General features: G+C 43.6%; 1 protein-coding gene across 3 annotated transcripts; it reads right to left on the bottom strand.

Moving 5' to 3' along the window:
• Positions 1 to 2,580: 2,580 nt before the first annotated feature.
• Positions 2,581 to 26,052, bottom strand: trappc11 (trafficking protein particle complex subunit 11). 3 transcript variants are annotated; one of them, XM_086222798.1, is made up of 31 exons: positions 25,754 to 26,052; positions 25,096 to 25,238; positions 23,806 to 24,034; positions 23,380 to 23,549; positions 22,752 to 22,822; positions 22,304 to 22,418; positions 20,479 to 20,578; positions 20,248 to 20,321; positions 19,853 to 19,949; positions 18,962 to 19,095; positions 16,681 to 16,822; positions 15,951 to 16,044; positions 15,458 to 15,537; positions 14,820 to 14,898; positions 12,609 to 12,663; positions 12,268 to 12,413; positions 11,781 to 11,842; positions 10,696 to 10,828; positions 9,640 to 9,770; positions 8,597 to 8,722; positions 8,330 to 8,523; positions 7,843 to 7,991; positions 7,062 to 7,183; positions 6,785 to 6,904; positions 6,619 to 6,684; positions 5,986 to 6,142; positions 5,615 to 5,726; positions 5,442 to 5,533; positions 5,206 to 5,339; positions 4,512 to 4,679; positions 2,581 to 4,418 (listed from the first exon to the last, which is right to left on the bottom strand). In XM_086222798.1, the coding sequence occupies exons 3-31, from the start codon at positions 24,010 to 24,012 to the stop codon at positions 4,374 to 4,376; spliced, it is 3,375 nt and encodes a 1,124-aa protein (XP_086078924.1). In that variant the 5' UTR covers positions 24,013 to 24,034; positions 25,096 to 25,238; positions 25,754 to 26,052; the 3' UTR covers positions 2,581 to 4,373. The 3 variants fall into 3 exon arrangements, with proteins under 3 accessions (XP_086078924.1, XP_086078925.1, XP_086078926.1); XM_086222799.1 differs by having other exon boundaries at positions 25,092 to 25,238; XM_086222800.1 differs by lacking the exon at positions 25,096 to 25,238.
• Positions 26,053 to 26,619: the final 567 nt, after the last annotated feature.

Consider the following 26,619-nt stretch of genomic DNA (forward strand, 5'->3'; position numbering starts at 1 on the left):
CCAATCCCCCTCTGTGATAACATAATGAGGTCGGTGGCAGCTGATCTGAAGCGGCGGCCATCATGAAAGAGGAACAACAATGCAGCTGAAGCCCCCTGACGCCAAGAGTCAGAACACATCAAACGTCTGGCTCCCAGATTACCACTGCAGTCATCTATTAATGAGCCCGGCTGAATAATGGACGTGGAAAAAGACAACAGAACATTAAAGATAAAAAGGTGATCAAATATGAAAGCCACATCTGTTTTAGAGGGACCGCTGTTCTCCGATCACCACGCCACTTTGTCTCCCAGTAATGAGGAATGTTTGACGGACGCCAGGTCGGACCAGCAGCCGACGCCAACACTGGACACAAGACTTCTCCTCCTTCACTGGTTTTTAACTCTGGACTCTCTGTCTTCACTCTGCTTCTTTCTCGTTTCTCTCTTTCTTTTAACTCTTGTCGCCGCTCGTCCGCCCTTTCCTCTACTTTCGTCCTCTTTCATCATGGAGCTTTAATTGGGGCTCTTCTTCACCTCCCTTTGCCCCGAGTAAATTCAGGTTCTCAGGCTTGTAACCTGGATGCTGCCGCTCATATCCAGCAGCTTTGCTTGTTCCCTTGAAACATTAGGAAGGAAACCATTTATTACAGTTGGAGAGCAGTTTTGAGTTATTCATAATGTTTTGCTGATGAGCCCCGCGCACACACACACACACACACACACACACACACACCACGCCGACAGTTAGAGGCCGTCTGCTGCTTATTTCTGCTCAATAATTACTGGCGCTCTCTGTAGAACAGTGGAATCATTTCCCATCCACCTTCTTGTGCTGCATCCAGGTTCAGATGTTTGTTTGTGTGAACACGCGGCGCCTCCACTTTTCAGAGGTGGAAGCTGATGTAACGTTATTAGAGTACAAAAAGGCCTGATGGGGTATTCATCCAGCTTTCAGAGGGAACGTGGGAGCTTTCACACAGGAAGCATAAAACGCTGGATTCTGGATGTAATTGGTGTCGCTAATTGGAAAGAGATTAAATTAACGTCACGTCTTGACAAGTGCAGTTGTATGAAGTCTGGTCGCTCATTTCAGCTGTAATTATCAGTGTCGTCTTTGTTTTGATTTAAAATAACGAAACCCTGTGATGACATGTTGATGATGTATCTGTGGCGGACTTGTTGGAAACTCATTATGTTTGCAGAACAGCAGAAAACACAAAAAAACAAGTTAATAGTGAATGAGCAACAATGCAGACGCTGGACGATTCAGTGGAAATTCAGGACGTCACGCATTGGTAGATGATGTCAGAGCAGTGAGTCAGTGACCTCACACAGTCTCACACCAGATCTAACGTGATAGAAGCAAACGTGGAGGCGCAGCGAGGTCGTCTGCTGCTTGTGTGTTGTGTTGATGAAGAGGGGAAGGGACCAGTCCTACACGGTTAGCTAGCACTAGCTGCTGCTACAAGCTAACATCGTATTTGTCAGGATTTGCTGTGGTAGCAGACTCATACTGAAACACTCAGTAATGGTCAGGCTACTGCCAGCTGCTGTTATACCCAGCAGGACGCTGTGGGGACACAAACACAAGAAGGCATCATGTCTCTTGGCATTGCAAGATGAGGTATATTATAAAACAGACTAAGAATGTACGTGTGGACAAACACGTGTGTGTATGTGTGTGTGTTCAGCACACAGGAGAAGCTGCACATGCACCAATCATTGTGACCGCCTGTCCAGTATTGAGCAGGTCTCTCTTTTGCTGCAATAACAGCTGTGACCTGCCGCGGCGCCGACTTCATCAGACCTCTGAAGGTGCAGGGGAGGGGTTTTCTTGGCCAGCAGCTGCCTGCTGGTAATGGCTGGTTAATTATGGTCAAAAATACACAATTGGGCATCTCTGAATAATCTCTTTTGGAGAATATTAAGGATGGACTACTATGATTTTATAGACCTTTAAAAAGGTCCAGATTTCTACTGATTTATTTGTATTTTCCATGAATAGTGATAGTCTCTTTCTCTCTCTCTCTTTGGATATTTTCTGTACATAAAAGGGACAACTGGCAACAGACTTCAGCCTCCTGCACAGAAAAGCTCTTGAGGGAATATTTGAATCCATTTTTGGCCATTAAACTACTATAACCTAAGGGATGTGTGTGTGTGTGTGTGTGTGTGTGTGTGTGTGTGTGTGTGGGGGGGGGGGTGATAGGGGTAGGGCTCACCCTGGACAGGTCACCAGGTGTCCAGGGCCATCAGGAGCTCAGTATCTTGCTCAAGGACACTTGGACATGGTCACCAGAGGAAGTGAAATCGAACCAGTGACCCTTTGGTTGCGAGACAGCCACTGTACCTCTGAGCCATGCCGCCCCTCCAACAACCATCAAACCCACCCTCTGTGCCACTTGTGTTGATTTTCTGAAAACAACCACTTTCAAGTGGTCAGATCTAAAAAAAAAAAAGTAAATTGCCCATCAAGACATTTTTCTCCACTTTATTAGACAAGCAGGGCTGTTGAAACCACGATTACTAAGCTTTCATTGATTTTGATATAAACAAGAACCTGAAGAGGTCCTGAAGGTGCTGTTCTCCTCCTTGACCACCAGAGGGTGCTCTTGCTGGCCAAGCCTGAAGTGGGTGACTGCTTCCTATCATCACTGCATAATCTCCAGCTGCTGTTAAACTCGCCGATTAAAACACAATTTAGCCACTTCAGAAGAGGGACTCAGCTATTACAGGATAACACAGTAATTTCAGGATGCAGAAAACGCAGGAACCTGCCAGATTACCGGGTGAGAGGCCAAGTACCAGCACTTCAGGCCCCTTCACACCTGCCTCCTTTGGTTCCACGTGTGGACTTGTTATTTCGGTCTGGACCAAATATGCAAGTGTGAAAGCCACCCGAGTGACACTGCACCAGAGCCTCTCAAACATGCACACATAAATTTGGTAGAATGTCAAAGGTCTGGAACAAAACCAGGAAACTGTACTGACAAAACCATCAACATCCCCAACTAATACACACATTCAGTAGTACAGGACCAGTGCTACCAACAGTGACAGAGGGGCAAGGCTGCACAATGCTCAAAAAAAAGTCTCATTGCTATTATTTTTGACTGCTGCTGCAATCTATGCTTGATTATTGTAGGGAACATTAACTTTTTTGCATCATTATTCAGATTTTTGTTGCGAAACCCTTTACACGTATGCAACCCCGCAATTCATTCTGATTATCTGTGTGGGGGTTCAGTGCAGTTACACAATCGCTCCACTAGATGAGGTCGATCACTGAAGCCCACACGCTCCAACGTCTCATCACCCTGCACGGCATCAAGGTTCTGTTTAGCTCCAGACTTTTGCTGCTGGAGAAAAAGAAACAAGTGTAGGTCTTTCCTGAGAGCCCCAAATCACTCTGGGACCCATCCCTGACCCCCCTCACATTCTTATGAAGGAGCATGTCATCATAAACTGCACTGAGAGGGAAAGATGGAGAGATAAAAGAGAGATCAAAGAGCACACTCACAGTAGCGGTCTAACAACCAGGGGTCCAGGTAATTCAGGTCTACCTTCAGAATTCTCATCTCTGTCATCCTGACTGTCATCTCAGACCCCTGACTCCCACCTGACTGCTGAGGCACTGGAGTCACAGACTTGCATGCACACGGTTCAGACGTCCAGAGCTCTTCCTTTATTAGTTGGATTGAGTGGAGCAGGTTCAAATCACTCGTCAGGCTTACATGGAACTACATGCTCATCACATTCAATGTTCATGTACAACTCTAATTATTAATCCTGGTGACTAAAAGTCAAAGCCGTTTGTGACAGATTAATGCATCATTTCCTGTTGAATCAACATCCTTGTATGAGTTCATCAGAGGGTGGGTTGAGTTGTAGGAGGGGGTGTATGAGGTCGTCATCCTCACTGAAGATCTTCACCCTCAGTGGACTTGTTCTTGGTCAGTGGGTCTTCTGTATTTTATCCACACAAGAAATCTCCCCCTAAAATAACCAACACTTGTTTCCATGTGAGCTACCTCACAGCGTCATTCAGCATCAGCCCTTTCATGGCCCCCGCCGTACACGGCGGTGACGCTGCTGTGCGGCGGGGAGCGCCGCAGCTGCTGTGTGCTCCTCTACATGCAAGAGGCGCTGCTCCAGCTACACTTAAGGGAAGACTCTTATTACGGATGCTACCTCACACAACCCCACCTCAACACTGGGGTTACACGCAGTTTGGTCAAGAGGTTGAGACCTCTCTCTCGCCTCCATTATCCCTGTAGAACTCTGAAACAAATAGTGTTAATATTGTTGTGTGTGTGTGTGAGAATCAAATTCGGAACAGTCTGCTCATCGTGACGTGGAACCCCGATTTACGTTTCAAACGTTCAGCGCATCTTAAGCTGCAGCAATGGAGGCTTCGTCCAACTGGCGGCCCTGAGGCTGAAAACAAAGACAAAAATGGTTTTTGTTACTGTGCAGAATATCTCTACATTAAGGTGAGTGGGATGTGGCGTTCACGCAGATGAGGGTTACCTTGACAAAAATACGTTGTGGCAGGAAGCGTCGGAGTGTGTGTGTGTTGGTGGTGGGGCAGCGGGGGAGGCTGATGTTGAGTTGGGGAAGCGTTTGGTAACCAGCCATCAGTGGGTAATAGTTGTACAGCATCTGCTGCACGGAGCTAGGTAGGATACGGAGACGCACCTACACAAACACACACACAGGGTTTAGATTCCTGGCTACACAACAACGGTCTGACAACAGCAATCAGATGGAAAAGCTGCAGCTCGTCTCACACGCTTGAACCGTGAGGACCGGAGCTGCTGCACGACCACGGTAGTGGGGCAGGGCCTACTCCTTTCTTTTTTTTGCACATTAAAATAGATGAACCAAGTCAAGGTCTATGAAACGCTGTTCAAGCCTGGTAATTAGCCTCCTCTGATTACAGGTGCGATCACACTGGGCGGGGCCACATTCATTTGGCATTGTGAAGGCAGGTGTGTCCTGAGCGCATGGAGGGATCAGCTGCGGGCTGATGGGTGCCCCTCTGAGGGATATTCTGGGTTTGTTACAAACACGCCAAAGACCAGACCCAGTTTGTGTTGTTTGTCTTCTCCCTCTTCTGCTTTAATTTCTGACAAATAGAAACTGGAATAGAATCGTCGGCTGTGCCGTGCAGCTACAGGATCTCCTATTTGCTGTATCTTCATTTGAAATGACGTTGTTATACCTGCTTGAGGCCAGAGAACATGAAGGCATCAGAGGGTTCGACGGCCATCTCCACTTCTTGCACCAGAGCTGTTCTGTTCTCTATGTGGTATCTAACTGGAAGGGATTCTCGAATTCTTCCAAAGGAAGGCAAATCTACACCGAACGGGACAAGAAAGCAAAGAACAGACATCAGGAGTCTGACCTCCAGGAATCATTTGGTGCACGAGTTAATGTGGTTCAGCTGTGGGTACTGACCAGCGTGGATGTAGAGAGGGACAGACTCCACCATGACATGAGGGAGGGTGACTGTAGTCTGGATGAGGGGAGTGTCTGGACTCGATGACTGTCTGTACAACAACAGTTCAAATCAATTGCTTTCTTATCTTAGCAGCGCAAGGAGAAAATTGTGTGTGTGCGTGTGCGTGTACCTCCTCCATGATATCAGGTACTGTCCTGTAGCCACAGTGTTACTGCCATTGGTCAATGGTGGGCACTGAAGACAGAAACACTCACTGGCACTCTCATCTGTTTGCAGAACCACTGAATACACACACAAACGTACAAACATACACACAGACATGACTCCAGCGTGATTAACTGTACAACACACGTACCTGTGTGTCATGCAGCTCCAACTCTAAAAGGACAGTTAACTTGACGAGGAAACAGTGCCCTCACTAACTATGTCGACAGTGCCAGTGAATGTTACAGCTACTTTCACCTGCTTTTCACGGTTGCACCCGGTCAGATTAGATTAGCACCAGAGTGGTGCTGGCAATGTGACAGCTGTGTGAGGTACCTTGCTGTAGCTGGGTCAGCTGCTGGGGCGTGTTGCTGGTCATAGTGAGAAGCTGCAGGGAGGAGGAGTCCAGCAAGATGGGCCAGGGAGATGATGAAAGGATGTCCGTCATCAACAGGAAAGGAATGTCCACCGCGACCCGCTCCAGCGGCTCAAACTGCAGATAACGACAGAGGGTTCAAGTCATAAAACACTCAAGTCTCAACATGCTTTGTTGTTAATTGTTTGTCCGTTTGTTTTAACTGTGGTTATTGTCATTGCAGCTTTGTAGCCTCTAGACTAAGTGATTCTGGTTAAGTCTACTTATTTTGTGGTTTCCACATTCTCAGATGAGCTAACTGAGGGTAGAATCCTGGTCCTGGTGCCTCCCACCATCATGCTGATGTAACTAAGGGTCTCACTCAGGGTGTTGCATTTTGAAAACGAACCATGTTACTGTGCCTACAGAAGACTGGGCTCATATTTGTTGCAGAGATGCACTGAGGCACATCTGAGGAAAATGACCAAAGAAACATGCAGCTTGTCTGACTAGTCTAGAAACAAAAAGCTGCACTGGACACACACGTAAAAGACAAACTGGGCTTTCAAACATTCATCACTTGGCTAACAATTGATGAAGTAGCAGCTATGCACCTTGGTTGACACAAAGTTGGCAGACACCTCAAATGGGACCACTGTCTCTATGGTAACGGTTTCATCCTGTAAGGCAACAGAAAAAAAAAAGAGAGTAAAAATGATGAGGGATAAAATGTACAACACACAGAACCACACTGAGCATGTGCAAGATCAGATTATTGACCTTGTGACATTTGCACACGATCTGTTGTCCTTCCACAGTTGTATCGATGCTGTAGGCCACATGGAACAGGAAGACTCTCGGTCCAGTCGACACACATCTCACATACACACGTCTTTCCAGCTACAGACAAACACACACAACATGGATGAGGAATTGTTTGTGTCTTGAATTTATGATAGAGATAAGGCACCAGATTTGTTACACTGGTTACTTTCTTGGCATAGTTAACGTATTTGCAACTTTGATGATGTAACTGTCCCTAACTAGTTGCGTGTACCTTTTCCCCGGGCTTCAGGTCTCCCAGAGGGATGTCCGGGAGCAGAGGGGGTGCAGTGTGATCGCAAACCTTTGAGCCATCGAGTGCGACATGCGTGGCCTGGCTGAGGTTTGCATCTTGACCTGGACGGACCCACCAACACCAGAACATGAGTGAATACTTTACATCTGTGATATGATCCACAGGAGAAAGAAGCAGTAACCCGGCTGTGCACTCACAAGCGCGCACCTGCTGACAGATGACTATTATTGAACTTCTAATACTGTTTAGACTGTTGTGGATTTTACTTTAAGTTTTGGGAAATTCACTTTGACGTTAAGTTGTGCTTACAGTTACACAAAAGTATTTTTACTCATCTTCACATTATGGTTTTGGTACGAGATGTGAGTTTGGACTAATCCCTTTCCTTCAAGTTCAACATTTTGGTAACATCACGCATTTGCAGTCGTGATAGATCATAACGACTCTTTGATCTGAACAGCAACTCTGACGTTGTTCCAAACAGCTGGAAAAATTTAGCTTAGCACAAAGACCGTGAGCAGCACTTTGCCTTTCAACCGTTACAACAGAGCCTTTGCTTTGGTTGTGCGCGCTCCTGAGAGGAGCATGTAGTCCTCAACAGGCAGGCTGAACTCCACCTGCATGGAACATTAAACATAGACTGTCCAGCCTTCCACCAGCTTTTGAAAGGTGTTTTTGTGTTGTTTTCCACATTAATTGGTGGACGTCAGCATTCTAAAGAGTGTTCCTCCGCCACAGAAAGCACTTGGGGTCGGTGTACCAGGCTTGAGTCCTGCTGTGAGCTTCATATCCTTTGCCACACCCTCCTCCTGTGATTGGACAGTGATGTTGATGCAGTACATTTCATTACTGAGTACTGGAGGCTGGTGGCTCAGCTGAACAGAGATCTTGGGGACTCTGGAGATGATCCTAAACAACACATGGAAACACGAGTTTGAATTTAGAGGAGTTATGAAAAGAACTGAAGGTGTAGAAACTGGACATCAAACTTTTCGAACAGGACAGGTTATTGCTTCAGAGCGAGGGCTGCCCCATGTATGTACTGTAAATGTACATCAATTCAGTTATCCAGATGTAAATTGTGGGAGGTGTCAAAATGTTACACTACAGCTGAAGAGCACCACAGACTCACTCGTGGATTTCAGCCTCAAGTCTCTTCTCACTGACATAAGTTTAGTTGACTATTAAGAGGCAACCCAAGTCTCAGCCCAGACATGGTATTTGTTATACATGATTTATTAAATTACATGGTACTGTGCTGGATAGTCAGGGTGTCCCAGTCCAGCTCTTGACGTGACTCTGCACCCCGCCCCCAGCGGCGTGACGACCTGCTGGCTTGCAAAGCTTCGTGGGCAGACGCCGCGTCTCCACCCGCCCCTCTCCAGCTCAGAAACACGCAGCGGCCACCATCACTGCCCAGCATCACCTCTATGCCTGTCATCTAAGAGACACACACACTGACACAGTGAACAACGAGCTTCTCACATGCACACACATGCACAGTTTTGTCTCACCTCTATCTTCTTGCCGACATCTGAGGTTTTAGCAACAAAGCTGAAGTTGTGGCATTTGGTTTCCCCTGGCAACAGTGTCATACTCTCCTGGGTTGAAGACTCCACAACACAACACTGGCTGTACTCCTACACACACACACCCACACAATTGCACACACACATTTGTCATGTTAGGAAAACAGACAATAAAAAAACAGCAAGAAAAATGTGTAGGTACACAGTTTTGCAGTTTATAGGGTTAGAGTTAGCTGGGCGCCCAAGACAACTGATCAAGTTTAGTACATTTGTCTTGGTGTTTAGTATAACTATAGATTTCCTTTGGGTGTGTTTTGAGGGTGTTGTATTTCTTAGCAGAGTCATGTGGAGACTGTTACTTTAGACTTGGGTTCGTGTTCTCTTGGTGTTCTGATCAGAGAGTTCCTGTTTTATGTTGAAACGTTTGACTTGTCTTTTCTTGATGAGCTTCCCATCTGTTTCCTTACTGCTTTGAGAGAGTTGCATGAGTCTCGCTGGTTAATCGTCTTTGTCAGTCTCAGCCATGTTTCTTTTGATTCCTCCCACTCAGCTCCTTCCCTGCCTTTATGTTCTCCCAACCTGTTTCTTGATGTTTAATTAGTTCAGTTGCTTTCTTAGTTCTGTTTCTCTTGTCAGTTTTTTATTTGATTGTCCTGTTTTGCGACCTGTTTTGTTTTTCCTTTTTTACAGTAATTTTTTTTCCAATAATCTATTCATCAAAGTTCCATCTGATTATTTTATCAAGACCAGAAATATGTAGGGTTGAGTAATGAAGGTTCTGGGTTTGCAGCCTGTGAGAGGATGACAACACAGGCAGCATCAGAGGGGGGGGATGCTCGCCACTATCACATGTGGGACTCCGTTGGTAGGTAGACTGTCGATACCACAAGGTCAGTGTAGAACCTACACATTCATAACATGAACTCAGGGTGAGGATGCTGAGCTGTTAGCCATTAGCATGAGGCCAGTCCCAGTTCTGAGCAGAGGACAGAAAACCATGTGTATCTTTCTGTAGCTACTGAGTGTACCTGGTTGCTGAGGCTGACAGCCAGCTTGTTGAATGATACATGATGAGGGCAGTCAGCACGCAGGAACACCTGGAGCTGAATGGGCTGGTCCACATGGAAACTAGGAGACTGGAACTTGGCCTTGCACTGGACTGGAGTCAGAGATGGACAGGGAGTTAGGAGCCGGGTCAAAAACTACAAGAACATGTCTGCTGTCAAAACAGTCATCTTCACAATGTGTGTGTGTGTTTCTATTTCCATTTCTATTTCATCATCTATTTCATTCAAATTTTCATCAGAAAACTCCCCTGTCTCTCTCGTTAGTGTGTCTTTGCTGTGAGGGATAGATAATTAAAAATGAATGATAATGGATGGTATTTGTGGGTACCAAAACAGGTTATTTCTTGTGCTAAAAAGTAAATTAGTTCAAACTTTATCTTCAAAGCAGTTAGCATTTTATGATTTTATGCTAACTACTGATTAACAATTCCACTGGACTTATTTGGGAATATACATTATAAGTGTGATTCATACAGCGTCCTAAAATAATACTTATGATGTCCAAAAAAGCACCAAAGCTCAGAGGCTGCACTTCAAAATCTAACGCCTACTCTCAGAATGTGTAGCTGAAGGACATGTAGCTCAGTGTACGATGAGTCTACGTCTTCGATGCATTGTTTCCACGTAGGTACATCCGGCGTCTTTCATTCCGTATGATATACCAAGTATGACCCACGAGGTGATAGAGTAAGAGGTTAACTTGATCTGTTTTCAACACCACAGAGAGCTACAGAGACAACAATAGCTTCTTAGCTCACTTGGGGGCTTGTCAGAAAGTTTTTACTGACTTGCTTTCCACAGACAATTCAAAAGCCACTGCTAATATTGTTTTTTTCAACGTGCTCATGGCAAATACCAGAAGGAGGATCTTTGCAAGTACATGGGAGATGACAGATCATTCCAAAGGGACTGAATGGACTTCCCATGTGTTGTACAAGTTACTTCTGCCATAAATGTGCGGAAATGAAGTGGAAGCAGAACGGAACAGTTCCATCGAGTGAATGTGTCTTTACTCACTGAATGGTATGTAGTCCTGCACCTCTATAGTGAACTCGTTGGATCCAGCTAAAGCTACACGGTCGTTCCAAAGCAACCTGGCGGCGGCAGCGGAGGACTGATCACAATCTGGCTCGGCATCAGGGACCTTGTTCTGATGGGAGATAGAGAGAAACAGAGACAAAAGAGTAATAGAATAAAGCAGCTCACTGTGTTCTGGATGACTCCATGATCAGACCAACACCGTCCCTGGTCAGGGCCGGCTGTGTGAGCCAATCAAATTGGACAGCTTTCAGTACGAATTCCCACTTGAAAGTGTCTTCAAAGGGATCTCGGACAGCCACTTGAGATTAAAACTTCATTTCCCTGAACGATACGAAAAAAAGAACCAACAGTGCTCCCGCTAGCAGAGACCGAATAGGTTGTTTTTAAATTGCATACACAACAGCTTATTAATTAGCAGCTGCAGATATAACTACATTGCTCCTAACAGTACAAACATGGAACGTAGTACTATCCATCATATTCATCTTTCCAGTGGAGTGCAGTGCTGCGTCAACCTACACATCCATTCATTTAGAATATTTACATTTCTAATTTAGCTCACTGGCCTTTCAGTACAGTCACAAGTTCAATAAGACATTTGTCATTTTGCAGTTACAATGAAATCCCTGGATCCCTTATGTCTCCCAGCTGAATATCTCTGGTTCTCTGGCTGTCTTCCCTCACACCACTTTTGGTGGGTACTGATAAGACCTGCAGAATCAGATGGCCACAGGTGCTCTTACAGAATCAGTGAGATGTGATCATGCCCAACATTTTATTACATTACCATTTTGTTTTGGTGCAGACATTTAGCTGCCAGCTGGCACATCGCCCTTCAAGATTTACATGCCAAATGGAAAATCTGCCTGCATTTGGCGCTTGGGGAGTGTTTATTTCAGACCATAGCAGCTTGCAATGAATATAAACAGCTGGTTTAAATGCTCTAAAGTTGCAGAAGCAACCATGTCATTTAAGTTTTTTGACACCAAGAATTCTCCAGAACTCAAACACTGCCTGGCTGTGTCTTGTACAGCTTTACTGAAACATATCAAACCACACACCATCAAGACCTTGATGAAATTCTGCTCAATCCTGGACTTCTGCTCTTCCTTCAGTGTTGAAGCTGGAAACAAGAAGCAAATAAGCGTATGATACCACTGTGCTTTGAATTTAAGAGTACATTTGGCAATAATCGTGCTAAAAAAACAGGTCCTGATAATTCCAGCCTTGAGCTTTGGACAGCAGAGTGGTGTTTTCGGCACTCAGATTCTGCTTGAAGGAGCAGACTATTGAGTCTGCTGTGTGGCATAAATAAAACTTCTCGCATCACCCTGTGCTGGTGGAGAACACACACTCAGTACATGATGATGCTGTGTCTCAAGTGAAGACAACATGTCCTTTTCAGATAAACTGAATGATGTTTATCACATAAGGCCTACACCTTGGGCTGGATGATGAGTGGTTTCACACATTCACAAACTGTAGGTCTCTCGGTCTGTACTGTACATTTCTACTATGCACTGCATTGGTTGTGACATCATTGCTTACCTCTACCCAGAAGCTCCATTGAGTAGATGATGTAGTTTTTGACATTGGCCATCAGGTAAGCACACTGCAGAGCGGTGGTCAATATGGCTGTATGGAGACCACACCAGCGCTCTGTGCGATAGTCACACATCACATAGTCCAACAGCCTGGTAACGCACAAACACAAACATGCTCACATAGCTTGCTAACAGATAAGTGTTGAAGTAGCAGTCACAGTAGAACTCACAGATAGATTTTGGGTGGTATTGGTCAATGGTGAATATCAGATATTTCTCCAAATATTTAAATAAATCAAAATCAGAAAGTGGACCAGTAAACAAGTCTAACAAGTTCTGACTTACTTCAGAGCTTTGGTGTAATCTTTAGCATGGTAGTACTCCACTCCCATCTGTACCACTGAAACACAGAGACTAAAGACGTTAGCCAGAACAGGTGGCACAGAAAACCCTGACATCAAAAACTGTTTATTGGTGGCTGAAAAAAGAAACTGGTAAATGTTGTAGAGGAATCTTATGTGATGAAGGAATTCGTCAGACGCTAGAGACAGGCTGGAGACGCAGAGATGCTGACACTGGACACTTTAGTGGAGGTCTATGACAGAGCTACAAGGTTGGCTCCAAATGTACGCAGCTTGTGTTGTTAATGTAAACGTCAGGCGTCAATGTCGTAATCAGTGATCCAAGGCTGGTAGCAGAGGACGCCTCCCAGTGTTTGACTAGAACATCATCCTGAAGTTGCCAAAAGAGGTCAGGGTGATTTATAACCCTTTATGAAAAGAAACAAAAATTGCAGAGTCAGATGAATGTAGTTTTTACTTGACAGAATCCGCGTCCAAGTTATTTTAATTCCTACTTCTGGAAGTGCCTTGTTCCTTCGTTTTGCTTTGATTTGCAGTGCGTATACTGTTGGTTTGGTGGGTTTGACATTTTATCTTTGTACTTCAATGTTGAGAAGCACAAGTTGTATTCAAGTTTATCAAATGTCACTTTATTTTGGAAGAACACATTGCTAAACTAAATGATGACCTTAAAAGCACCGGGGGACGATGGGAAAGGTTTACTGAAGCAGATAAGAGCGAAGAAAATGTTTGCTTTACTTCCTTTTTGCGTTTCATTGTTTTTATTTTGTTGTTGTGCAATGACCTTGATAGGAAGCTACAAATAAAATGTATTATTGTTATTATCAAGTCCAGTGCATGTGTGTGTTAGAATAAAACATCACCTCCAAAGACACGGAGGCAATAAGACAAGAAACACTGAGTGGAACTCAATAAAACCTTGGTGACATTCTTATGGGAATGAACAAGCATGTAAAAACACTGTGCAACACATGGAAGTTGGGATGTAACAGCATCAAATCAAGGTTGTTGTGACTAAAATGGTCTTGGTTATCAATATTATTGAAAATGTCCAGAAGTACTGATGCAAGCACTGAAATCATTTCACCCAATGTGTTTAAATAAGCAGCAGCACATCAAAAATGTTAAAAGGAAAGGCTTTTACGACGGTGAGCACATGGCCAGTTCACCGGTTTCTCTCCCAGGCTAACACGGAGGTGCTGGTTTTATCTCCTTTCCCGCTCTCCAGTCTTCCAAAAAGACCATCTCCAACCTTCAGCTACAGAGGGAGGTCCCACTTTACACAGGTTTTAGCTCCCCGTTCCTTTCAGGATCGACTCAAGGTTCTTTTATTGGTTTTTAAATGTCTTCATGGTCCGTAGTGGATCCTGAGGTCCTCTGGCACCGGCCTTTGAATCATTCCAGGGAGGCGCTGCAGTCATGATGGCCCACGTTTCTAGAACAGTCTGCCTCAGGACTGCAGAGACTGTTGATGTTTTAAAAAGAGGCTCAAGACTCACCTTTTCAATGTGCCTTTTAACGGATTTTGTTTACTCTCTTTATTTATTGATCATTATTTTTAATATATTCTATTTCTAATGTTTTGTTATTTCTTATCTATTTACTTAATTTGTATGATTTTTATCCTGCTGTTTTTCTTTTAGTCAGTTATTGATGTTGACATTTACTACTTCATAATTCTAGCTCCTGCCTTTCATCCTCCACTGTTATCTTTTAGCGTAGGAGCAGTGTGTGGTCCAGGGATATGGTCCGGGAGATCCCTCAGGCCCAGAGGACTGGGAGAACCCGCATCATGTGTGGAGTCTGTCCGGGTCAGGGTGGTCTTCGTGGCGGTGCTCTCCCTGACACCTCTCAGTGTGGATGGAACCCAAAGGCGTGTTGTTGTTTTTTTTCTTCACCTGGATACTCAGTGTCCTGCCATGTTTCTATACTGGCGGTTACTGGGTGTGTGTGTGTGTGTGTGTGTATTTATGAACAATGTGGTGAAAATAAATACTGATTTGTTATTGACAGCTCCGTCACTGGTGTCACTGCTCACACACTTACAGCTGTTATTGCTATAATAAAATCCCCATTGCCATTATTTGTATTCTGGGTGGAAGGAGGGTTTCTTTCAAGCGTAGGCACATTAGACCAACAGGTAACAAAATCAAGCTTTTGGCAGAAAGACAGACTGGATAGCAGTTTTACTCACTGAGGTGGCTCTTCATTCGAGGGCACTTGTACTTCTTAAACTGAGCGACAGCATTGCTGAGGAGGGCTATTATCAGCTCCTGGGGAGGGAGAGAACGAATCCTGAGCTAATATAGCAGTAGCAAACACTGGGGGCTCCATCTCACCCCAAGCATTGCCAGTTTATTGGGTTTGGACATGGACCCCAGATGTTCAACAAGCACATGCACCTGCACCCACCTGTGCCTTCTTTTGATAAAGGTTTGGTCAGGTGATTTATTGAGGTGTCCTAAGTGCAGATGATAACACTTTTTACTTGTGTGATAACCGTACTCCAGACTAAACTAAAAAAAATGCATTACCAGACACTCTCCTGATAAATTGGGAGCCCAGTTTTACAATATTCTTTTTTTCATGAGCGATGATAATTTTGGTAAAAACTGCATTCTTCAGCAGAAAATATCTTTCACACATGAATTGTCCGTTTGATGGATGTGCAGGTGGAAGACACCTTTAAAGAGGGACGGAAAAAACAAGTGCAGCTGGTGTTCAGGCGTTTTTCCCTCCTGTCCTAAAAGTAACAACTGCATCAAAGTGAACAAGAGTTAAAAAACTGACTGAATTATGGATACTGTCTGTTGAGTAAACATCTGTACTTACTGAATGTGGCACATCTCTCTCTTTTATCTGCAAGGCCAGAATGCCTGTCTTTTCCTTCTCTGCATCTGGAGGGTCAATACCTTGAGGAGTAACACCACAGCAGTCAGAGACATTTCTAGCATAGTCAGAGCCTCCCGGGGGAACTCATTAATTACCAGGAAGGAGCAATAGTGGCTTTACTGCCAATATGCTGATATTTTCCTGCTGATTCGGCAGATAGCCAATATTGACGGACACAGATTATCTGTATAAAAATCAAGTTTAAACGATGCTAACATTTTCTACATACTGAAAACACAAGTAAATATTGTGAATTTGGAAAAAAAAAAGTTAATATTTTTCTTTATTTACAAAACGTTTGCATAGAAGACGAGGCTTCTGGACTGACGGTGATATATTTAAAAAAATGTCCAATATCTGCTGCTGCTGATGAGAAGCTGACACTACTGTGCATCCTATTCAACTGGCACTGGACCACTTCTTGTTGGCTTACTCTGGTGTCCTTGTCTCCAGGATCTCTGGCCATAGAAGTCCAGTCCTCCACTTTGGGAGTCCAACGGGTCAGAGGTGGGATAACTGGCTCCAGCCTGGAACCAAAATATGATTTTATTGGGATCCATTTATTATGATCTTCTGAGTTAAATCAAATGAAGCAATAATCGATGACAGAGTTGAAGTGTCTGCACGAAGAATTGTGTGTTATTCGTACACTGTGTATGATTAGGAACGATTACAAAATTCTTGGCTCAGGTTCCAGGTTTCAGTTTGGTTGCTAATCTCAACTCTTCAAAAATATCATCTGACCAGCACAGACATACAGTACAGCCCAGTGAGAAAATGGGTTCATCTCAAAGGAAATTCATGTTTTCATGGGAGAACTGAAAGAATGAGGCCGCGCGGCTTGAAGGCATCAGTGCAAAACAAAATTAGAAATGTTTGTGGACAATATTTGAATGTTTGTCAGTAAGGTAACAATTTCATGAAACATATTTGTTTGCAAAAATAAATTATTTAATTAAATTGTTTAAAAATCAGTGTTTGTAAACAGTATCTTAAAAATTGCTAACGATGTACTGACACGTAAAATGCATGGATACATTTGAATTATGTTTTCTTATTTAATCTATTTGCTTCTATCTTTCAATAGCAGAAGTAGTCAGCATAGAAGGACCAGTGGTACGGCAGCGGTGGCACCACTGGTAGAGAAGTGATGGTACTGTCACCTGATAAAGCTGATGTGCCAGTTGTTTCCTGTCCTGGCTGTAACAGGCAGCCTGCTGGTAGTAGAAACCAGGGTTCTGGGTCTGGATGGCGGTCAGACCCAACTTGATGGCTTCATCAAACAGCTCCCCAAAAGACTGAAACCTGAAAGGACAGAGACCTGGTAAGAGAGGAGGAATAAATCCAGGTGCAACCGTACTGCAGCTGCTGAAGGGACGGACGGACAAAACCCATTAACACATGAGGACACAAAGAATCTTAGCAAAGGACTGGTCAAGGTTACACTGCCTTTGTGCTGCCCTGCTAAAAAGATCGAGCCGCTTCTGCACCTGCTGAACAAATGCAAATATGACAAGAGTCACAAAGCAGCAGCAAAGGTGTAACGCAGCATGAACTGTTGAATCGAGCACAAAGCATCTCAGTGCTCGAGAGCAACATGCACATGCTGGCTATAAATGAGACACACGCCCACATTCACAGCAAAACATGGCCTCTTCTTACACAAATGAGATCATTTCAAATTAAGTCCACTGACATTGAAGGACCAGGCACTGGTTCGTCTCATGAAACATTTAAATATAATTTCAAACAACCCGCCTTCATGACACAAATGAAACATGATCTATAACAATAGTAATGATGATAATAATACCCTCCATGTCCTGACTTTGAAGGACACTCACCTGTGTCAACTACCTCTATTACAGAGTTTTCTCTTGTCCTCCATTCCTGCCATTTGTGTTTACACCAACATCAGTCGCTCACAGATAAATGTAAACAGACTGTTGTTAGCCATCAGCCTCCATTAGCATTCATGCTAAAGATTTGTGTTTGGCTCTTTCTCCATTACGGAGTCACAAAGAGGTGATGCAGCAGAGAAAGACGTGTTATTGAGTACCTGAAAGGCGAAATACACACTGATGAAATGTTGCTTAAACATGCTCTCTGCACGAGTGCCTCACAGAACGATAAAACTGTCACCTCCAAACCTTCTATGTCCTCCATATCCTGTGTCCAAATACTTGGCCTCTTGTCACCAAGCACACAGGCGAAGGACTTTTCATGTGAATTAAATGGCTGTTTGTTAATATTGCTTTGTTTGGCAAAGCTTCTTTTTCATTGGTCCCACAACTAAGTTTCACCACGTAACAACCTCCTTGTGTTTTCCCTACAAAGAGACATTCATCCCTCGTTAAAATTACAAAACCTTCTCTTTTTCACATTCACAGCAGAATCAACCTTTGATGAGAAGTTACATGTTTCTGTAATATACTTTAAGCTTGATATTTGGGTTTTTTGCATTTTAACAAATTTGTACAATCTTTTTCAAAACACTGCTGCCTTTGCAAGCACGTTTTAATGATTCGAACAGTCAGAACTTTCCCACTTTATGTGAATGTTTGCGGCACTCTCTCAAAGACAGACCTCCTCCACCTCTGTCTTCTTCTATCTGCTCCACACAAGAGGTCCAGGTTGGACCTCCAAACCAGCTGTCTGAGGAGTGAGTTTCTGTTGAGGTTACAAGCTGAAAAACTTGGCTTCAGGACCAGGATCGACAGCTGGACCAAGGTCTCTTCCCTCAGATGAAATCATCTTCACAGTTAGGCTTCACTGCTGAAACACAGCCAGAGCTGATGTTGGCTAATGTTGGACAATCAATGTTAATTCAATGAATGGCATGGAGAGGTCGTTTTACGCTCCCATACTTTTTCCTCCCATCCTTCCTCTGGCATCACCCTCAGAGCCATGTCTGTATTAATCATATCATATTTACTTGTCATAAATGACATCAAAACACAGTCAGGACTATATTTATCATTCAGTCGTTACAGCTCAGTGTGTGTATTTCTGTCAGCTGCTGTGAATGTTTTTCTTCGCCTGTAAGCCTGCAAACTCCCCACCAGCGACTGCGAACTGAAGAAGCCTCTCGGATGAGAGGAGAAACGTCTTCAGGAATACTGAAACAGTCCAGTTGACTATGACACAGAACTTAAACAGCGACTTGGATGACTGAGAATCTCCTCCTACTTCTTTGCCTTATTTTACAAAACAAATGGAAACAGAAACCAGGAGCAAAAGCCTGTGATAAAAACCTAACCCTGGGCTTGCTGCACCATTACAGCCCTCATTTAGATGTGCTAAAACAACCACAGCCTTGTTCTGCTGCTGATACGATGAGGTTGCCAGCAGAAACATATTCAAACTCTACATATTAGTTTAGTACACAACTCTGTGGGGTTTCATTATGCAAAATGTTTAATCGACTTGAAGCGTGCATCTTACTGCTTTGACATCCAGGCAGAATGCTCAAAGGCCAGTTCCGCGCTGCCAATCTTCTTCTTGCACAGGTCAATATGCTTCCGAAACTGGGAAATCGCATCTAGAGGAGTATTATGCTGGAAACACAGACGGCAGATCTAGAGACAAGAGAAAGAGGGAGACAGATGATGAAGGAGAGAGAAAGGGTAAAGACAACGATCAGTACCTGCAGCAGACTTCCATCTTTTTCACTGGGATAAGTTTTTTTATTCTTCTGCCTGCTCAGCTGATCCATTTGTGTTTAGCCATTTTCTCATTCGAGTGTCCATAAAATCTGGGCTGGATCCTTTCAGCATGGAGCACACAACAGGAAATGGTTTGTGTCAGATTCCTGCTCAAATAGTTAATAATTTCAATGAGGGATGAAGACTGAGTGCACGTGTGTGTGTGTGTGTGTGTGTGTGTGTGTGTGTGTGTGTGTGTGTAAAAAAAGCTTCAATTGTAAAATTGTGGTTTACAGACTTAAACTGTTTTTCTTTATAACGATACTAATAAAAATATTCCTAAAAAATTGTACATTTTGAGTGAGTTATAATTACCATTAAAGGGTTTATTCTGTACCTTTTGTCCCGTATCAAAGTACCAGATGGATGAAATGAAGTAAATGCACCCATCAGAAATACCCTAACCTTGTTTTGTGAAGCCAATGGCTGCCACAATTCTTTGGACCTCTTTTATTGGCCCAGTTGCTGATTATAGTTTTGTTTTGCATGCCACAGGTACATAGCTTTTTTCAAACCATTCTCCTGTTTCCTCATTGGTTCGTCACTTAGGACTCACACACCGCTCTTCTGGGTCATGTCTCGATAGTTCAGGCTGACTGTGCGAGAGTGAAACACCTCCTCACTCACACACCTTGTAGTTGATGTATCCAGCCATCGTTTTGATCTCCAACATGTTGGTTTCATGGGCTCTCAGCTCATGGACAAGACTGTATGCAGTTCTGTAGTATCTAAAGAGAGAAAATACATGTGCAAGATACACAGTATGAAGTGTTAATTGTGAGCAACCAATTGCCACTTAAAAATTCATTTAGAGAACACCAGAGAAAAAAGCAAGAATTGACTCCATAAAATCCCTGAAAGGTCCCAGTAAAAGAGATACTGAGCCGCAGCCTAAGTTCTATAATAGTAGTAGCAGACCTGCTGGTTCTAGATTTCCCCTGGTGAGGAAAAAACCCAGTGACTATCTCATAGTGAATACTTGGAATTGTTCACAAGTCAAGACACATAATTTAATCTGTAACTTACTTGAGAGCATTCTGGGTGTCCTGTTTCAGCTCACTGAAGAAGGCAATTTTAAACTGGTGTCTGACAAAGAGCAACTGGGAGCATCAAAAGAAGAGACGAGGAGGAGGAGAGGAAGTCAGAGAAGCACAGTGGAGGCTTGGCTTTTCATTTCAAGCATTTTTACACACAACATCCCAGGTTGTACTGCATTCATTCACAGTAAATTTTGTCTCCTCAAGCGGGTTTTCCTACCTGATGTGTGGTCTTGTTGAGGAACTCTTTATGTGATTTGACGCGGCGGATCTCAGTGTAGTAATACGTCTGAGCATGTTCATAGAAGGCGTTCTCCAACCTACAGAATCATCGGATAATACAATTATGAAACATGCAAGCGGATTTGAAAGAATTCATCTGCTGCATCTGCGAAACATTCAAATAACAAACAGCGTCAAATACGTGAAATATAAAATACGACATTTAGAAATTATATTGAGACAGATAATGGTATCTATTCATGAAATAACACACATACACAGAGAAGTAATAGTACCCAGGAAAATAAATATAATACTAATCCTGATATTAAATAAAAAAACATTACACATAGCAGTGAACACAAGTAAATTATTGATATTGGTTTTGACAGTGATTCTCCCCACGTCACTGGGAAGTTTCCAGAAACTTTTGATAGGAGGCCACTAAAACCTTGGAGTGTCACAATGAAACTAAATGGAGTAAACAGGATAGTTGAAACCAGCGAGTGAACCCATCCATCCATCCATCCATCCATTTTCTATTGCTTATCCTGTTAAGGGTCGGGGGGTGGAGCCTATCCCAGCAGCCTTCAGGTGAGAGGCGGGGTTCACCCTGGACGGGTCACCAGTCCATGGCAGGGCCAACACATAGAGACAGACAACCATTGGCTCTCCCAGCCACGCCTACGGTCAATTTAGAGTCTGGATTAACCTGGTCCCCTCTTGATGTCTTTGGACTGTGGAGGAAGCTGGAGTACCAGAGAGAACCCAGCAGGAACAGGGAGAACATGGAGACTCACACAGAAAGACCCCGTGCTGCAGCCGGGGCTCCACCCACAACCTTCTTGCTGGGGGGCCACAGTGAGGACCACTGCTCCACCGTGCCGCTGAGCCCCATTCTGATAAAGCCTATTTGATATTTTTAATGTTGCAGTTCACATCTGATATGAATAAACTTCCTTCCTCTTTCGATGGAGGATTCATTCAATGACTGCTGTGCTGTGCTACACTGGTGTAGGTGAACGTTGCTCATTGCTCTACACATGAATAAAGCACACCCTAATAAAGTCGTTGTCATTTAGATATTAGACTTGTTTATGCCAGACAATGAGAAAGTCAGACAGTAACTTGAATGTGGCTCGTTGTGGGGACAGTTTAACCAGCAGTCAGTCAATCCATCCAAACAAGTAATTCTGACTTGATCACACTACTGAAGGTAAAACACCTGGCAGACAAAGCTCTTTCCAAAACTTGAGTAGATCTGGGTTTGGCGTTCATTCGCTGTGGGGCGGAAGAGGAGAGGACAGAGATGAAGAGTGACATGGCGTTGAGCTGGGGAGGATGAGCCCGCTGTCAATGCTGTGTCTACAAAGCGTAACTGACAGCTTCTACTGCCTTCAAGTTGAGAGTCTGAAGACTGTCACTTTAGAGGAAAAGTTTCAGAGCCGCAAACGTCACAAAATGAGGATGACTGCATACGTTGAAGAGTTAGTCGATTAAAAAACCAGGTGATGGCAGAAAATAATTTCATATCCAGTACTTTTGTGCCTTTGTTTGTAATATAAGGTGGAAAATCATCTATGATATCACTGGCCTGTCGGTCTGGCAAACTATTTGAAGATGTCACATTGCAGGAAATATTTTAAACTTCCACCATTATCTTGCAGTCAGTGTTCTGAATAATTTTAAGAATACACTTTCATGACTTTGACTTAAAAATGAGACAAAATTCAAAGTTCCTAAAAAACATTTAGGGATATAATTCATAAATGCATTAAAATACAAACAGATATGTTCATAAACTGAGGACATGAGTGAATTACCTTATAATGTAGCCCACTAAGTGGTCAGTGTGTGGCAGCACAAACAAACTCTTGCCAGAGAGATCACAGGCGTTACACAGAGCAGCCGCCCTCTCTGAAGCCACCAGGTCCTCTCCTGTGGGCCAACAAACAAGACCAAGGTAACTGAGCTGCTTCAGTGCAGCTAACAGGCCAACTTCCAGTCCAACACAATACATTTATGGACATGTAGCACAGTGACAGTGTAGCCAGATGTGAGCGGGTTTTTGTGGCCAGTCCGAATGTGGCTTCAGTCACATTTTAACAACACAATGGTGTGTGATCAATCAAGCAGATGCAGATATTAAGGGCTCATTTATTAGCTATGAACAAATACAATGTATTATACCATTTTATTGGTGCCCAGACAAGACTGGGATAGATGCAGTGAAACATGAGTTGTTGGGGGGGGTTCAGCAGAGGACTTTACCTGGAGGGAGAGGAGTTTTTTTCTGGATTAAAACCACAGCCACCTTGGTGTTCCTGCCCTGAAGGCTGGACCTGAAGAGACACACACACAACACAGATGGGTGGAGATGAAACCTGCTGCAGCAGTTTCTCTTCATAACGTCCAGAGTCAGAGATCATGAAGACAGACTTTAATTCCAGCTGGACCACATGGTAGGACTTCCTTCACTTTCCTTATTATTCCAGGACAGGAATTTACATGTGCATACGTGTACGTATATGGGGATTCCATCTTACTGCCCTCTCACGGCAGCCTGCCAAGACTCCCTACTCCCCGTGTCCAACAACAACTTCTCGCTGAGAGTGTATTGTGTGTGTTCGGGCATAATGTTCCGACTAAGTTGTCACTAGCCTTCATTACATATGAACATTTTTGGAATCTTGTTTTCTTGAACGTTAACCAACCTTTGATGAACATTCTGAGAACCACATAAATAAAAATTCCTGCTTAAAACATGACTGGAATATTGAATTTTCAGTGTTTTTGGAATGTGAAATTTCTAGCTGGGGCCCTCACACAACCATCCATCGAGCACCGATCCTATTAACATTTCTGATGGAAACACTATGTATGCAAATTGTACACATACCTCACTATCTCCACTTTAGTGGCACATTCAGACTGCTTCTCTTTCCACTGTGGGTCGTCCCAGTCAAGCTCGTAGAAGAGAACAACCAGAGCAGGAACCAGGTTCAGGTGTTTGTTCATCCAGCCGGTTTTAAGAATGCCTTTAGGAATGTACCATTCATAGGATGTTCGCTAGACAGACCAACAAAGAAGACAAACTGATTCAACTCAAAGACAATTATTTTGCTTTGTTGATTTATGATCAGCACCATTCAGCTACCAAGGGTTGATTTTGGTTGAATATGAGAGCTTCCTGTCCTGTGTCATTCGTTTGTGCTGGTTTTCGGTACATGTACTGGATGTTCTTAGTTTGAGTTGTGTTTGACTTATTCATGACATTGACTGATTCACATCTACCACGAGATTCTGTCACAACAAATCTGCTCACCTTTGTTCGACATTTGGGATACTCATGATCTCCTGGGAGCACTTTGAAAGAGATGGGAACTCTGTCAGCGCGACGGTTGGCACAGAAGGAGTCCCAGATGGCTCGGTGCACCGCGTTGTACACCACATCCAAACCAGTTAGAGCCACGAATGCCATGGGCCGACAACATAGTTCTGGAGGGAGCTCCCACTGGGAACCTGCCATCATTATGTTTCAATGATGGCTACACCTACAATACGCAGAGAAATATCACTGACAGTGCAAACACACCTCATAAAAATGTAGTAATAATAATAATAATAACAACAGTGAAATTCCCTTTGAATGCCTTGTTTCAGTGATGGTATTGGAGAGGAATCTCTACCAGCAATACTGAATTAGAACATCCTGCACAGGTGTGGCCTTCACGTAGCCTAAACACAGCTATGCATCTGGACAACACTGCCGCTGTCAGTAAGTATTCCAACAACAAATTTACAATTATAAAAAGAATTTATGGAAGACGCCACAGGTTCCTCCTCCCAGCCCCAAGTCAAGGCCCAGGGGTCAGATCAGCTCTTGACCTTAAAGACGAATTACCAGGATAAGACCAAGAAAGTTCAAACAGAGGATACCAGATAAAATTACTTATCAGCTATGATGCATTGCTGTATGTATAAATGTTATTTTTCTATTCCATTCTAGTTTTGTTTGTCATTTATTGGCAGACAAAACTGGGACGTACAAAACAGATGTTTGTTCAAGTCTTGCAGGTCAGTAAATGTTGGAAAGCAATGTCAGCTGCTATCAGTTGCTGACAAACCCAACCATGAAGACCATGACGTATTTCATGTAACCTTTGTTTTACACCAAAAACCACCGGATGTTAATTTCAGCCATGTAGCTGTCAAGACAAAAAGCAGAAGTGCGACGACGCAGCTTATATTATATCCACATTAAATTAATGTTACTACCGCTTCCTGTTGGCACCTTCACTATACCAGTGGACATATTTACGTGCACAAATGTGGCGAATTAACTGGAAAACACCATACCTCAGTCACATCACGTCCAATAAGGTGCTGGGTACGGCTAGCTAGCTTCGCGTAGTTAGCTTGCTAAACTGGGGCTTTTAGCAGATCATTGATGGTGTCTGCGTTTGCGGGCGAGGGCTGTTAAGATTGAAAGCCGAAGTTGGTGGTTGACGTTCTAATTTCAGCTGGCGGACGAATATTATTTGGCAATTTCGTCTTGTTCTATGTGTCGTGCAGAAAATAAACAGTGCTAACAACAACTAGCAGACATACGTACGACTGCCTGGCTTCGTTGTAGCCAAGTACGGGCCAAGCTGCGCTGGCGGCTCGGGCTGGAAGTGGGTCAGTCTCACAATTCTGTAGCTTATCACCGATGTGTCAGCCTCCACATAGTGAGAGTTCTTCTTCCAGCGTCATCACCTGCACAATCGGAAGCGGACGACTCATTGAAACTAACGAAAAAATGGCAGTAGCAGCGGCGGTTGGACTACTAGCGCCATCCACAGGCCGACGTACGTTAACACTTAAAGGCTCTGGATCGATGGCTTTCAACACTTTTTAAATGAACTGAAGCGACACTGCACGACAATTAATGGATTTAAGAGCAAGAAGGCTCTGAAATCAGACTCTGTTTTGAAATGTATTTTAAAGAGTGATGTCTGTTTACGCAATATCACGTATGTCTTTGTTTTCTTTCTTTCTTCTTGTTTTCTAGTTATTTATTCACGTCTATAGTCTGGAGGTTGCGATGTTACGGTTTATCTTTTTCTCAAATACCCTTGGCTGTTAAAACTGTGAATAGTGTTAACTGCATCTGGTAAATAAAAAATAAACAAAACACATCAAACACGTTTGATATTGTCTTAAGGCCAAGACTTAACTCCTAAATCTAATTTGAACTTTGTGACCGTGAAAATCTTTTAGCGTAACCCCACCTGAATTTAGCACTTTTCGGTCCTCCGTGTTTGTTTACATGGGAAATCTCGTGTAAACACACGTTCTCGCGAGTTCTTCCATGTGAGTTCGACGTGAAAGCCGTGCAGTTCGTCATCTCCTGTCGTGAAGTGTGTACTCCGAAGTTTTCCAATATCAGTTGGGACCGAGTAGTTTATCCACCGCGACAGATTGAACTCTTCTTGGGAGCAGACAGAGAACGTTGACGAACCCCGTTTATTCACTGCTTTGACACCGCGAGCTCACTCCCGCGCTCCGACAGCCTACCGCGCAGGCGCACAATGTTCCGTTTATTCTCGGTTGGCAAACAACCTCTAGGGGCTTTACCGCCCCCGTGTGAACTGGAGTTTAAAATTCAGCTCAACGTCTCCATGCCTCCATGACCTTGTCAATTCACTTTGTAAAATCTGCGATGTGTTTCGTGTTTTGAGTGTTTAAATAACGACTTAAACTAAGCAGACGTCACATTCAAACTCAAAGATTTAGTTAATATGAAAGAAGCCTGGGTCAGAATGTCAATCTAACTGAATGATAAAAAATAAATAACAATAGCCCCCAGCCTGGTACTTGGTCATAGTAAGTAAAATTCATAAGTTATTTAATAGTTATTCACAACTCAATAAACAAAATTAGAGGTAAATATTTAAGTGACCTAGTTGAGCCACACGGTGGCGACAGAGTGCAGCTGCTCAACAGAAGCACCTGTGACGGCGTCGCCTGCGGTTGATTAGGCTGGAGAATTATCTCAGACATCCGCCAACTTCAAAAGAAAACTACAAACAGCAATAATTGATAACAACACGGCCTTTTAATTCGCTGTAATGAAAATCACTTCAGTAATACTTCC

The sequence above is a fragment of the Aulostomus chinensis genome, chromosome 13 (assembly GCF_037954235.1).
Source record: "Aulostomus chinensis isolate RoL2024-O1b breed Wild chromosome 13, RoL_Achi_v1.0, whole genome shotgun sequence".
In the NCBI taxonomy this organism is placed as follows: domain Eukaryota; kingdom Metazoa; phylum Chordata; class Actinopteri; order Syngnathiformes; family Aulostomidae; genus Aulostomus; species Aulostomus chinensis.

Bases quoted from the DNA above. Each gene is read 5' to 3' on its own strand.
- trappc11 (XM_086222800.1), bottom strand. From the start codon at position 24,012: ATGATGGCAGGTTCCCAGTGGGAGCTCCCTCCAGAACTATGTTGTCGG. The intron at 22,823-23,379 runs GTATGTGTACAA...GTGTCTCTTCAG, and splicing joins ACTAAAGTGGAGATAGTGAG to GTCCAGCCTTCAGGGCAGGA. The intron at 6,905-7,061 runs GTACACGCAACT...GTTTGTCTGTAG, and splicing joins ACCTGAAGCCCGGGGAAAAG to CTGGAAAGACGTGTGTATGT.